This window comes from Dasypus novemcinctus, chromosome 19 (assembly GCF_030445035.2).
Source record: "Dasypus novemcinctus isolate mDasNov1 chromosome 19, mDasNov1.1.hap2, whole genome shotgun sequence".
Lineage (NCBI taxonomy): Eukaryota > Metazoa > Chordata > Mammalia > Cingulata > Dasypodidae > Dasypus > Dasypus novemcinctus.
This window is the reverse complement of record NC_080691.1, coordinates 41,217,514-41,230,992: the sequence shown is the minus strand read 5'-3', so window position 1 is coordinate 41,230,992 and position 13,479 is coordinate 41,217,514. Positions and strand designations below refer to the sequence as shown.

Sequence of the window (13,479 nt, the reverse complement as noted above, 5' to 3'; positions counted from 1 at the left end):
TCCCACTGGCTGAATCCGGGATAATATGAGCATCAAAATAATTACATAAAATAATGATTTGTAAACTATTGATAAAATATGAATCTAAGAGTCTATATCAATCATATATGTAAAATTTATACAATATGGTATGTACATGTTTACACCTACATACATGCATGCAAACAGATATAGATAGCTAGAGGAGAAGGGAGGGATTTTACCCTCAGTAGAATGCTGAGGGCTGACTGATAAATATGGAAGGAGTGCTAGAGTTGGAAAATCATTTTTTAACCATTATAGTAAAAATTGGATCCGGAAAGAACCATCTATGAATGCTAAATCTAAGGGGAAATTTTGAAGAAGGATATTTGCATGGTTTAAAGTGTCTTGTCACAGACTGCTTATTAGTTACAAGGGAAAACTAAAGTGGTAATAACACAGTGGAAAGATTGGGTTCCAATTAATGTCACTGGGAGTGGATGTAGCTCAGAGGTTGAGTGCCTGCCTCCCACAGACGAGTTGCTGGGTTCAATCCCTGGTATCTCCTTTAAAAAAAATTAATGTCACCACTGTGAAACAGATGGACAAGGAATGCCTCCAGATTGGATACACTGAGAAGGCCACAGCATCACTTGTGTAGTATTCCACCCAAGAATGTGTAACCTGCATCCACCCATGAGGAACTATCAGATAAATCTAAAAGTAAAGTTGTTAGATTAAGAAGTGGGGGGAGGGAAACGGACTTTGGCCCAGTGGTTAAGGCGTCTGTCTACCATATGGGAGGTCCGCGGTTCAAACCCTGGGCCTCCTTGACCCGTGTGGAGCTGGCCCACGTGCAGCGCTGATGCGCGCAAGGAGTGCCGTGCCACGCAAGGGTGTCCCCCGCGTGGGGGAGCCCCACGCACAAGGAGTGCGCCCGTGAGGAAAGCCGCCCAGCGTGAAAAGAAAGTGCAGCCTGCCCAGGAATGGCGCCGCCCACACTTCCAGTGCCGCTGACGACAACAGAAGCGGACAAAGAAACAAGCCGCAGAAGCGGACAAAGAAACAAGATGCAGCAAATAGACACCAAGAACAGACAACCAGGGGAGGGGGGGAAATTAAATAAATAAATAAATCTTTAAAAGAAAAAAAAAAAAGAAGTGGGGGGATTCTATTCTTCAAAAATTGTTAATGTTATGTACAACACAGAAAAGCTGTGGTAATATTTCAGATTAAAGGAGACTAAAGACACGTGACAACTAAATATAACACCTGACCCTAGACCTCTTTAATAAGTGCTTCAATGGAGAAATGAACAAAGTGCTCTGAGGATATAGAGGAAAGCGAGGGAAGATCACTGTTCAAGACTTTATGGAAGGTATAGCTGTGGAGGCAGCCGAGTGGGGCCTGAAGGATGAGTAGGAGTCTACAGGGAAAAGAAGAGGGGATACCTGAAAGCCTAAAATGCATGAGAATTTTTCTATTCTAATCATTCCCTTTTCAGTCAGACATATTTTCTGGAGCCATATTCATCAAGCTGGCCTTGGGCTTGGACCTTTACCTGGCAATCTTCATCCTCTTGGCTATCACTGCTATTTACACAATCACTGGTGAGTCTGTTGCATGCATGTTTAGCTCAGTCATGTTGTCTACTTCTGGTTCCGCTCCAACCTGCAATTAGGAACCTCAGTGTTAACCTGGTCACCACCAAGGTAAAGACAATGCCTTACTCCCACTATGAGAGGCAGGCACAGGCCCCAGAAATGTAAGTAGAGCTAAGAAAACAGAATCCACAGAATCTGGCATGAGCAGCTTGATCAAGGATAATGAGGTGGGCACTCAAGAAGGGAACTGGTGATTTGGCTCAGCTGTGTTTTTGGTACCCAGATTTGCAGTTAGGACACCAGTGGATCATACACATGGAAGTTCAGGGTCAGAAATAAGACTGGGAAACGAAAGATGGGGCACAAATGAATACAGGGTGCCAGGGCATGGTGGAAGGATTCTAATGGCAGAGTTGGGAGAAGAGAACTGGGGCAGTGGGTTGTGGTTGGTTATGCGACGAAGTTACAAGGCACCATCCAAGCAGGCCATCATGAACATCTGGAGTGCTGTCACATGCATATGAACTTATGAAAAATTGAACTATACCAATTCAGTTGGGGAAAAAATAAAGAAAAATAACACGCTGAACAATCAAGAGAGTTCTGAAGCGATTTTCACAAAATGAACATGTAAGTTCATTTTGTTTCACAATAAGTGAGATGGAGGCACAGACCTACAGTTTTCAGGATCAGTCTTTTTTTTCTTGGGATACTCTCATAAAGGAAATGTTTGTTATCTGTGAGTCTAGTGAATCTAGGGTTTAAAGAAAAGTTTTTATTGTCGTCTTTTTTTTTTGTACAACAATGCAGCAAAACACCATCATAGCTCGTGTTTATACTACTATATCTACTATTTGACCAAAGAACTGATGATATGTTCCAACATTGAGGAAAAATGGCTTTGCTAGAACTTTTGAGAGATGGCATGTTCTACTAAATGTGGCAAATTAAGGGATTGTTAAGGGAACCTTACGTAATACTAAATTTTTGCTTTTTCCCTAATTAATATTCAAAAACTCACACAAAGATAGACGTCCACTGCAAGACACAGAAAACTTTGAGTCAAGACAAGGCAAGGGAGACAGGAGAATCAATAAGAGAACAAGTACTAATGAAATAATGATTCCTAGACAAACTTGTAGCACAGCCTGGACTGCCGAGGCATGTCCAGGGTTTGGGTAGGGGAGAGATCAGAGGTGAAGGCAAACACGAGTGCTCATTGACAAAATGCCCTGGTCTTTCTCTTTATGTACAGGGGGATTGGCCTCAGTGATATACACAGACACCCTCCAGACCATCATCATGCTGATAGGCTCTTTTATTCTCATGGGGTTTGGTAAGTGAACAAAAACAGATGATGGCATGTGTGTGGGCAGTGCCTGGGAATGGAAATCATGGGACGTGCTCAGCCTCCCTGGGCTGTTTTTTATCTGTTGCCTTCCAATTCCAGCAGGACTCATTTTCCAGTCGTTTATATAATTCCCATCACTGGGAATTCCCATCAATGTCTGCCTGAATTCTTTCTTCCTGTGCTATTTCAGCATGAAAAAATGGGGGAAAAGGACTTTACTCCCTTTAGAAAATTATTGCTTAGGTAAATTATCCTGTTTAACATTGTTTCTTTGGGTTCAGAATGGATGAAATCAGTACTTATAGTTTCATGATTTTGCAAAACTATTGAGTTATTGGATTCAGTGCACAAAAACTTTTCATTTACATAGAATCTTCATGAAATGAAAGATTAAATATGAGCAAAAATTTAGATAATTGAATATTAACCTTATATGACTGTTTCTGATGGGAATCTCTTAAGAACATTACTCACTTTATTGTAATAAAGATAGCTTGAGTTTTTCTGATGACTCTGACTTATTAGTATCAACAGTTAGTTCAGTCTTTTGATTAAGTTATGCCAGCAGGCAATATTGATTAACTGAATTTGTAATTTGCTTATTTTTGTTTTCTTTTACTATGGTATTTTTTTTAATAGGAACTCATGTACATAGTAAAAGGGGTGAAGATAAATCTCTCTTGATCCCACCCCTGTTCTGCAGTCACCATGCTCTACCTAATTGAGCTGCAGGGAATACAAAAATACTGAATATATATGCAACTAATCACAGAGATTTAAGACACATGAAACAAAAAGTGATAGAACTGCAAAGACAGACAAATTCACAATGATAGTTGGTGATTTCAACACAATATTTATGATACTATCACAGGTGGCTATTTAAATTTACTTAATTAAAATTAAATGAAATTTAAAATTCAGTTCCTTAGTCACCTAGCCACATTTCAAGCACCCAATGTATGGTTAGTAATTACCAATTTGGACAGCACAGATATAGAATAATTCCATCACTGCAGAAAGTTCTATTACACAGTGCTGCTCTGGAAGCAACTGCTAGTACCAATTTTTTCTGTATCTTTCTATTTGTTAGCCAGAACCTCTACACTATTCTTGTTCATGATTTTTTTGTTTCTAGCCTCAGTGATGCACTCCCTGGGAAACTACTCAGCCTCTCTAAGACTCACTTCCCTCATTCTTAGGATGAGGAGATGGGACTTCCTCATCTCTTAAAGACACCCATGTATTTTTTTTTCCAGTTATTTTTTGTTACAAACCTTATTCCCCTTATCAGAGAAATTTCCCTGTTTTGTGGTTGCTTGTCTACCTCTAGGACAAACTTCTGCCTTGCTCATTTGTTTTGAACATAATAAATCCTTACTGCCAAGCTTAATGTCTGGCACATAGTAATTAAATAACTAATGAGGAAATGAATTAATGTTGACCTCAACTCTACAGTTGTATGATACAGTTGTATACCTCATTTGAACCTATATGAAATGGCCTGATGCATCGGCTCATCTTTCTGAGACTTCCACCCATTGTAGTTCTTTCGTACTCCTAACTAACCTTTCCAGACCCCCCAATGGGCTGAGTCATACCAGTGCTTCTCATTCACATCCAACCTGCTGCCTTCAATTTCTGCTCCTTATCTTCCCAGTTTTTAAATTATAACATAAGCAAAACAGTGTTTCAGCAGAAAACCAACCTGTATATAAGGTTAGACTGGCCAGGCTCTGCGTCAGTAAGAGAGGTCATCATTTCCTGACCCTTTCACAGGAGTTGAGGCTTTCTGATGGCTAATTTCATGGGACTCATTCATTAGCTCACTTTCAAATTTGCTTCTTCTCTGGATGGCTGTGAGACTTCAGCATCAGTCCGTTGTGTAGCAGTTTTATTTTTACTGCAAAGACAGAAACGTAATCAAAAATTTGAAGAGCATTAACAAGAAAAGATAAAGAGCAATTTGCTTAATGCACTTTGTGAAAGTAAATTTGGTAGCAGGGTCAATGCTCATGTCAGTACTAGAAAAGCATGGATCCCAGAAGACACTGAGGAAATGACCAGGCTGGTGTGCTACAATACCTTAACCACAGAGGAATAATCATGAACACCAAATGTCTTAAACTTCTGTAAGACATTTCATTTTATCTGATGCCTTTTCAGCATTCGCTGAAGTTGGAGGCTATGAGAGCTTCACAGAGAAGTACATGAATGCCATCCCGTCCATAGTCGAGGGTGACAACCTGACCATCAACGCCAGGTGCTACACTCCACAAGCAGACTCCTTCCACATTTTCCGAGATGCTGTCACCGGAGATATTCCATGGCCAGGAATGATTTTTGGAATGACCATTGTAGCCGTGTGGTACTGGTGCACAGATCAGGTGATGTGTGTGTAGTGTGTGTGTATGTGTTTAAATGTTCATGTTGTTATTTTTTTTCTCATAGAGAAGCATCTAGTTTCTATTTTGTGTCAAAATTATAAACATATTTGTTTAAAGAGTCAAACAATTCCACAAGTGTTGTTATGAAAAATAGTGACCCAGTACCCCACTCTCTGTCCCTCAGAGGCAAGCATTTGAAATACTTTCAGCTCTTCCAGTTGAGTATTTTGGTATTTATCCTTGCACTAAATGTGTGGTCCTTGGATAATCAGCATGCACATCACCTTGGAGTTCATTAAAAACAAAAGACTCTCAGACACTCCCCTGATCTGCTGAAGCCCCATTTGCCTGTTAACTTGCTCCTCTGTTGATTCAAATAACATGCTGTGTTACTCCACCTTGGTTTTCCACTATTAAGATTTTTTTCTACTGGCTTTCCTTGATGAGAGATGTGGGTTTAGTTCTCCTTCACCTTTTCATCCTTGATCATACACAATCACACCTCCTGTCCCACATCCTTCTAATAGATTTAAATCATAATTACGGGAGAGATCAGCATCCAGTACTTCCATTTTTGTGACTATATATAATTCACAGCTGAGCTAAAAGAGATCCTCTGATCTCTTCTTTACTATAGTTTTTTTTCCTCTGGAATTAATAATTGGGGGGCAGCTTTTCTTGGTAATTATTATTAATTGCACCCCAAACTCTCTGCAAATTGCCTAAATCTCCTTTCTTTTATTTTTTTTTTTAAGGTACTGGGGCTGAGGATTGAACCTGGGACCTTGTAAGTGGGAAGTTGGCACTCAACCACTGAGCCACTTTTACTCCCCTGAGTGGATATTTTTGTTTGCCTGCTTTTTATTTGTGGGGTTTATTTGTTTGTTTGTTTTAATTTAGCTCTTCCCCTCCCCCAGGAGTTTCTATAGTCTGTCTGCTCATTGCTTGCTTTTCTCCAGGAGGCACCAGGAACCAAACCCAGGACCTCCCACATGGAGATGAGTGCTCAATGGCCTGAGCCACATCTGCTCCCTTATTATTTGTTTTTGCTTTTAGGAGGCACCGAGAACAAAACCTAGGACCCCCCTTGTGGGAAAAAGGCATTCAACCATTTGAGCCAAATCCACTCCCATAAATCTCCTTTCAATGCTTGCAAACACATCAAGTATTGTACTAATTAATTTTCCTCACTTTCTCCCCGAGCACTTTAACCTCTCCTCATCTAGCAGGTTGTCCTCAATGCTTGGTGTCCTCCCACACCCAGGAACCCCTTCACTACCATCTTGGGATTCCCTTTGCCTTTCTCATAGGTTTTAGCTCTTATTGCCATGTCTTCTTCTTTCTTGGTTTATTCTTCCTTTCCAGACAAATCCTCCAGTAGCTTCCTGAGAAAGGCCACAAAGCAAGTACATTTACTGTGACTTTGCACTTCTGAAACTGTCTTCACTCCAATCTTTCCATAGCTGATAGTTTGGCCATAGCAAACTTCCAGGTTGTAAGTAATTTTCCTAAAGTCATAGATTCATTGTCTTCTGACTTCCCGTTTCACTGTTGAGAAACCTGAAGTTATTCTGACCCTTGAACCTTTGAATGTGGCCTGTCTTTTCTCTCTGGAAGCTTCTCTTTCCTTTGTCTTCAGTGTTCTGAAATTTCAGCACAATGTGGTTTGGTAAAGATCAATTTTCATATATTGCAGTGGGCCACTATCAGCCCATTTAATGTGGTAATTGATATCTTTGGTCATTTGGGGGATTCTTTCTTTGATTTCTTCCATTTTGTTTTCTAGTTTAGGATCTTATATGTTTGGGTGTTAGAATTCCTGACCTGGTTCTCAAGTATTCTTACCTTTTCTCTTCATTTTCCACATCTTGGTCTTTTTGCTCTACTTTCTTTAGGCATATTCCTCAACTTTCTTCTCCAGTTTCTTTACCTTTGTATTTTAGTTTCCAAGATCTCTTAAATTTTTTTTTTCTGAATGTTCCATGTTTATAGCACCTTTTTTTGTTTTGGGGGGGTTCTTTGTTGTTTTTTTTTCCTCTGTGAACCATTTCTCTCACCTTCAAACTTATGATTTCACAATCTTTGACTTACCTCGAATCTACGGTTACTATGACATTAGTGTGTGATTCCAGCTTTATTTTTCCCTATATAATGAACTGGTTTCCAACGTATCTACCAAAGAATACATTCTTTCACCATTAATTTGCAGGACCATCTTATAAATAATAAAGATGAAATATAAGTAATAATTTCACCTCTGACCATCCCCATTTGTCTCCTATAAGTAGCCTCATATTCACACTTAGATTTGATGTCTGACCTGCCTGCTTGCCTGTGGGTAGGGCTCTCCTTCTCGGCTGTGACATGTTGTCTCTGCAACTGTCTGCTTCTAGCCCTCTGTCTAAAAGTGCCACCTGTCCTCCCAGCACTGGATGACACGGCTGTTGTCCCTAAGGGATTTGCCTTTCCAAAGAGAATTGGGAAAAAAAAAAAAAGGAGTCCCTACCTACTGATAGTCCTTCAGAAGAAAACTATTAAGAAGAAATCACGCTTTGCTAGAAATTCCTTAGTTGAGAGATTGCACAACTTAAATAGGAATTATGAAATTACATGCATTCATTTTCCCAGGACAAATACCATATTTAAAACATAACTAGATGAGGTTCTCAGAAATACATTCTGAAGAAATCTAGAAATAAACATCTCAGGGTTCTACTCTGAGAGTTGCCTGACTTTGGTGCTACCACGGCAACAGGCTTGATTTCCCAAGAAGGCAATTACCCCATAACAGTAGAAAGATATTGATGAGTATATGGTTTACTTCATGCCTTCTACATTAAAGGCCCAACTTAAACACACTGGAATCAGTAGCAATAGCTTTATACCTGGAGAAGCGCACAGCCATTCCTGTACTATGGCCTGGGGGCCATAAACTTATTTTAATAGTAACTGATGCTTATTGACTGCTGTGCACCAAGAACCTTAGGTACATTATGCCAAATATTCAGAATAACCTGCAAGGGATAACCCCAATTTAGAAATGATCAGCCTGAGACTCACAAGGGCCAGATATCATATAAGAATAAGAATTTGGGGCAACGGACTTGGCCCAGTGGTTAGGGCGTCCATCTACCACATGGGAGGTCCGCGGTTCAAACCCCAGGCCTCCTTGACCCATGTGGAGCTGGCCCATGTGCAGCGCTGATGCGCACAAGGAGTGCCGCCCCACGCAGGGGTGTCCCCCGCGTAGGGGAACCCCACGTGCAATGAGTGCTCCCCATAAGGAGAGCCGCCCAGCGGGAAAGAAAATGCAGCCTGCCCAGGAATGGTGCCACCCACACTTCCCGTGCCGCTGACGACGACAGAAGCGGACAAAGAAACAAGACGCAGCAAATAGACACGTAGAACAGACAACGGGGGCCGGGGGGAGGGAATTAAATAAATAAATAAATCTTTAAAAAACAAATTAGTATTTAAAAAAAAAAAAAAAAAGAACAAGAATTTGAATCCTGCTCTCACTCCAAAGCCCATCATTTTCCACTAGCCATGACATCATTTCCTAGTGTACCATTAAATCTCAAAAATAGACACTCACCTACTGGTCACTTCATGAGTGGGTTGCATCTTCCTGGCAGGTCATCGTGCAGCGCTGCCTGTCGGGCAAGGACATGTCTCACGTGAAGGCCGCCTGCATCATGTGCGGGTATCTGAAGCTGCTGCCCATGTTCCTTATGGTGATGCCAGGGATGATCAGCCGCATCCTGTACACAGGTGAGTCCTGACCCACACGCCCTCACTTACATGCTTGAATTCTGAGGAGTGTTTCCAAGGTGTGGTGAAACCTTGATATCATAGGGGAAAAGAAATGGATGAAGGTAAAAACATAATTTCAGGTTGAGGTAACAACTTGTGCAGAGGCAGGAGAATTTTGTGTATTTGAGGATTTGACCCTCTTTCCCTTAGCTCTTTCATGCTGCCAGCCTGTCTCCTGTAGGCATTTAAGTCTGTGAGTCCCGATTTGGTGAGCAGCCTGGATTTAGGCAAGTCTAGAGCATAAGGCAGAAGGGTCCTGGAGGATGAGGTAGATTTGAGTGAGCTATGGAGGGTGAGTCCTGTGGCATCTCTGATGGAGAAGATCCTTTGAGATGTACCGTCACTTCTTCTTGGTCCCTTGGATGACTGGAGAACTTTCTAGCTTTTGTTGTTTTGGAATTGGGTCAATGGGGTATTTTAATTTCTGAGTCATCTGAGGGTAAGTAGTAGTGTTGAAAAATCTTCCTAAGGTTTTATGGTGAATCTGGGGAAGTACTGTATATTGTATATATGAATTTCGGTGATCTAAGACTCTTGTGAAGCTGACATTATGTTGGGATTCACTTTACAGGAAGTTTTGGATCACAGAGTGGTTCAACAATGGCAGCAGAGGAATACTGATATAGGATGTTAATGACAGGATATATATGGTTGACAGGGAGTTATACAGGGCATATGCCCAGGGTATATAGTAATGTCTAGATATACTCATAGTGGAAACAATTAAAAACAATAGCTGGGGGGGTACTGGGCCCCTGGCTGGGGGGTCACTGTTGTGGACCCTGGGGGAGCAGCGGCAGTCCCCCAGGTGCAACGGCAAGAACCAGGAAGGAAGGAGGGGCCAACAGTGGGCTCCTGATACCTATGGCTATGCTTTTGAGCCTATACACCTGCAATAAGAATAAGGCCTAGAGTAGCACTGTGCCTGGAAGTTTCCTCCTGATAGCCTTCATGTTACTCAAATGTGGCCACTCTCACAGCCAAACTCAGCAAGTAGATGCAGTGCATTCCCCCCAGCATGGGACATGACACCCGGGGATGAGCCTCCCTGGCACTGAGGGATCACTACCACATACCAGCTGAAGATGCAACTAGAAAAGGACCTTGAATTAAAGGTTCAACACGGATCAGCAGAATATCCCTGTCTACATATAATAACATGACTTCAAAATGCTGTTTGACCTAATGTAAGGGGGAAATGGAAAGGAGAAATGAGAATATAAGGCTATGAGTCTCTAAAAAAGAGTCTGGAGGTTGTCAGAAGGAATCCCCTTATGCACAACTGAGCAGAGTCTGAGAGACAGATAAAGTAGATACAACCCCAGGTATTGGTTCTTTTGAGGAATAAAGAGACCCACGGGTTCTATGGTCATGGCAGATGGGGTTCACTGCCATGGCAGATGGCCCTTCTTTGGAGCTGGTGTTTCTGCGTGATGGAATTGGACTCAGAGGGGATCGCTTTTCACAAGACTTGCATGCTACTTTAATGGAATTGTAGTTGGTGCTGGGGTTTTAGATATATTTAGGGGATTTGAATCTCTGGACTGATAATATGACACCCAGGTCCAGAGCCTCAACAGACTTCAGCTCCTACACTTTGATTTATTGGACTTACCCCACTCAGCTAACATCGAGTTGAAGAAGGCCAACCACCACACCATGGAGCCTAGAGTGTCTACAACTGAAAGCAGGAAGAGTGTATCCAGTATCCATGTGGAATCTAAGCCCCCACTTGACATAGATGTGCAATGGACACAACCAATCCAATGTCCACAGAGAAAATGTGGAATGGGTGTGGGAAGGGTAGCCATGATGGCTGCTGAGTTTGGGGAATGGGAGGAAGAGATGAGATGTGGAGGCATTTTCGGGACGAGGAGATGTCCTGGGTGGTGCTTCACGGACAATTACGGGACATTGTAGATCCCCCCAGGGCCCACTGGATGGAACGTGGGAGAGTGTGGGCTATGATGTGGACCATTGACTATGGGGTGCAGTGATGCTCAGAGATGTACTTACCAGGTGCAATGGATGTGTCACGATGATGGCAGAGAGTGTTGCTGTGGGGGGAGTGGGGGATGGGGGCGGTGGGGGTGAATGGGACCTCATATTTTTTTAATGTAATTTTTAAAAATAAATAAATAATTAAAAAAAAGAAAAGAAAAGAAAAATCTTCCTAAAAACACAATTTCTTTCTTTATTATGAAGAGTGAAGGAAATACAATCCAACCTTTCTTGGCAAATCAAAGCCTCTGGTTGTGATAGAGACAATTCACCAAATAACATTGAATTCATTTCATGTTTTTGCAATTGGGCATCATCTTTATTTGGGTAAAATAACATGGTATTGTTTATAACAGTAAAGAATGTGTAGATTTCCAACAAGCAGGGAATGACTAAAGACATTACTGAAGGAGGCAGACGTGGCCAGTGGTTAGGGCATCCGTCTACCACATGGGAGGTCTGCGGTTCAAACCCCGGGCCTCCTTAACCCATGTGGATCTGGCCAATGCGCAGTGCTGATGCACGCAAGGAGTGTCGTGCCACACAGGGGAGCCCCACGCACAAGGAGTGCGCCCCGGAAGGAGAGCCACCCAGCGCGAAAGAAGTGCAGCCTGCCCAGGAATGGTGCCGCACACACAGAGAGTTGACGCAGCAAGATGATGCAACAAAAAGAAACACAGATTCCCGTGCCACTGACAACAACAGAAGTGGACAAGAACATGCAGCAAATGGACACAAAGAACAGACAACTGGGGGGGGAGGGGAGAAATAAATAAATAAATCTTTTAAAAATAAATAAATAAGACATTACTGAACACCTGCTTTATAGAAAATTGCCCTCTAGAGAGTGAAGACTATCTCAAAACTTGGCAAAATGATGAAGTTACTATGTTAAACAGATAAAGGAAGCTATAAACTTTTGTCTCAATTATCACAGTTATGCAAAAAAGACATTTCTCTGTGATAATTGATTCAAATGGAATTTTTTAAATGAGAAGAAGCAGATGTGCTAAGACATTGGTATTCTGGATGATTCTTCACCAAATTTTACTATCTGATTTTATAATAATTTTTATGCATAAAAAATCACCAAGATATTGGGTAGCTATCACAGAGGAGTAAGACCACATCATACATGGAGCAGTCACCCCAACTGAACATCACGAGTGACACTGCTTCTTAGGCATAGGTGAAGATACTGGGCTAACTCTGACAAGCTTCTTGGATGTTTGTGTTTTTATCTATGGTGCTTGGTGTTCCTGGGAGCATTTTATTATCCTGATGCTTTTCTGGGGGATGGTATCAACTCCTTCTATGTCTACAATTGCTCTACCTGGGCCACATCCCTAGGAAAACTTTTACCCCCAGGTCAATGCAAAGGGAGCTACAGGTGTGAAAGGTGGGCCAGATCTGTGGTGTGAACGCTCAGCAATGATAATTCAAATTTGAGTTTCCTAGCTCTGGACAAACATCTTTTTCTCCTATGAACCTACAGCTTGTCACTTCGTCAAGTGGCTGTGGGTTGTTGTTTGGGCCTTCTCTCTGAACTCACTTCTGAATTCCTCCTCAGATAAAGTGGCATGTGTTGTACCTTCTGAATGTGTGAAACACTGTGGTACTGAAGTCGGCTGCACCAATTATGCCTATCCAACGCTGGTACTAGAGCTGATGCCTGACGGTAAGAAAACCTCATTGCTGGGATGCCTGGAAAGCCTGATCTGTAGATGGGCCATTAAGGAAGGTGATGATAAAGACTTGCTTATTCTTATTTCTACTAGTTTCAGTCAATTTATCAGACATTTCTTGAGCACCTTCCATAGGCTACCAGCCCTGAGTTAGGCCCAGGGAATACAGAGATAAACGAGATACAGTTCCTGCTAGAAGAATTCTTAGTCCCTCATATTTAAGACTGTCTTCTAAGCCAGTCAAGAATATTTTAATGTAACTTTGTCAGTAAAAGAATTCCGTAGTTATAAACTTATAAACTCAAAAGACTGGTCATCATCTTTAGACCAATGATACCCAAATAATAGATCCCAATCTAGTCACTATACAATGACTTTTTGTGTGCCTATTATGTGCCAGCCACTACCTTCGTGCTTAAAAAATGCAAGTGAAGAAGTCACAAAATTCTCAGCTTCCTGGGAGCTCACTTCTAGTTTTGTGAGATAGAAAATAAACCACACACTTATTTTAAAAGTAAATTAGATAGGATATTAGAAAGTCATAATTGCCATGATGTAAAGAAACAGACCAGGATACAGGCTTGGGAATGAGCCAGTGATCTTGGATCTTATGGTCATCAAAGTTTAGTTAACACTTCTGTTGCCATTCTCCTCCTCAACACACATAAACATTTGCA

The 13,479-nt window shown here is 41.6% G+C and overlaps 1 protein-coding gene across 1 annotated transcript in view; it reads left to right on the top strand.

Moving 5' to 3' along the window:
- Window positions 1-13,479, top strand: part of LOC101447555 (solute carrier family 5 member 4) — a 34,621-nt gene that overhangs the window by 11,096 nt on the left and 10,046 nt on the right. The window contains exons 6-10 of the mRNA XM_004477115.4: window positions 1,466-1,571; window positions 2,821-2,901; window positions 5,083-5,303; window positions 8,939-9,074; window positions 12,688-12,795. Coding sequence (XP_004477172.1) covers window positions 1,466-1,571; window positions 2,821-2,901; window positions 5,083-5,303; window positions 8,939-9,074; window positions 12,688-12,795 — 652 coding nt within the window. The remainder of the gene's footprint in view (window positions 1-1,465; window positions 1,572-2,820; window positions 2,902-5,082; window positions 5,304-8,938; window positions 9,075-12,687; window positions 12,796-13,479) is intronic.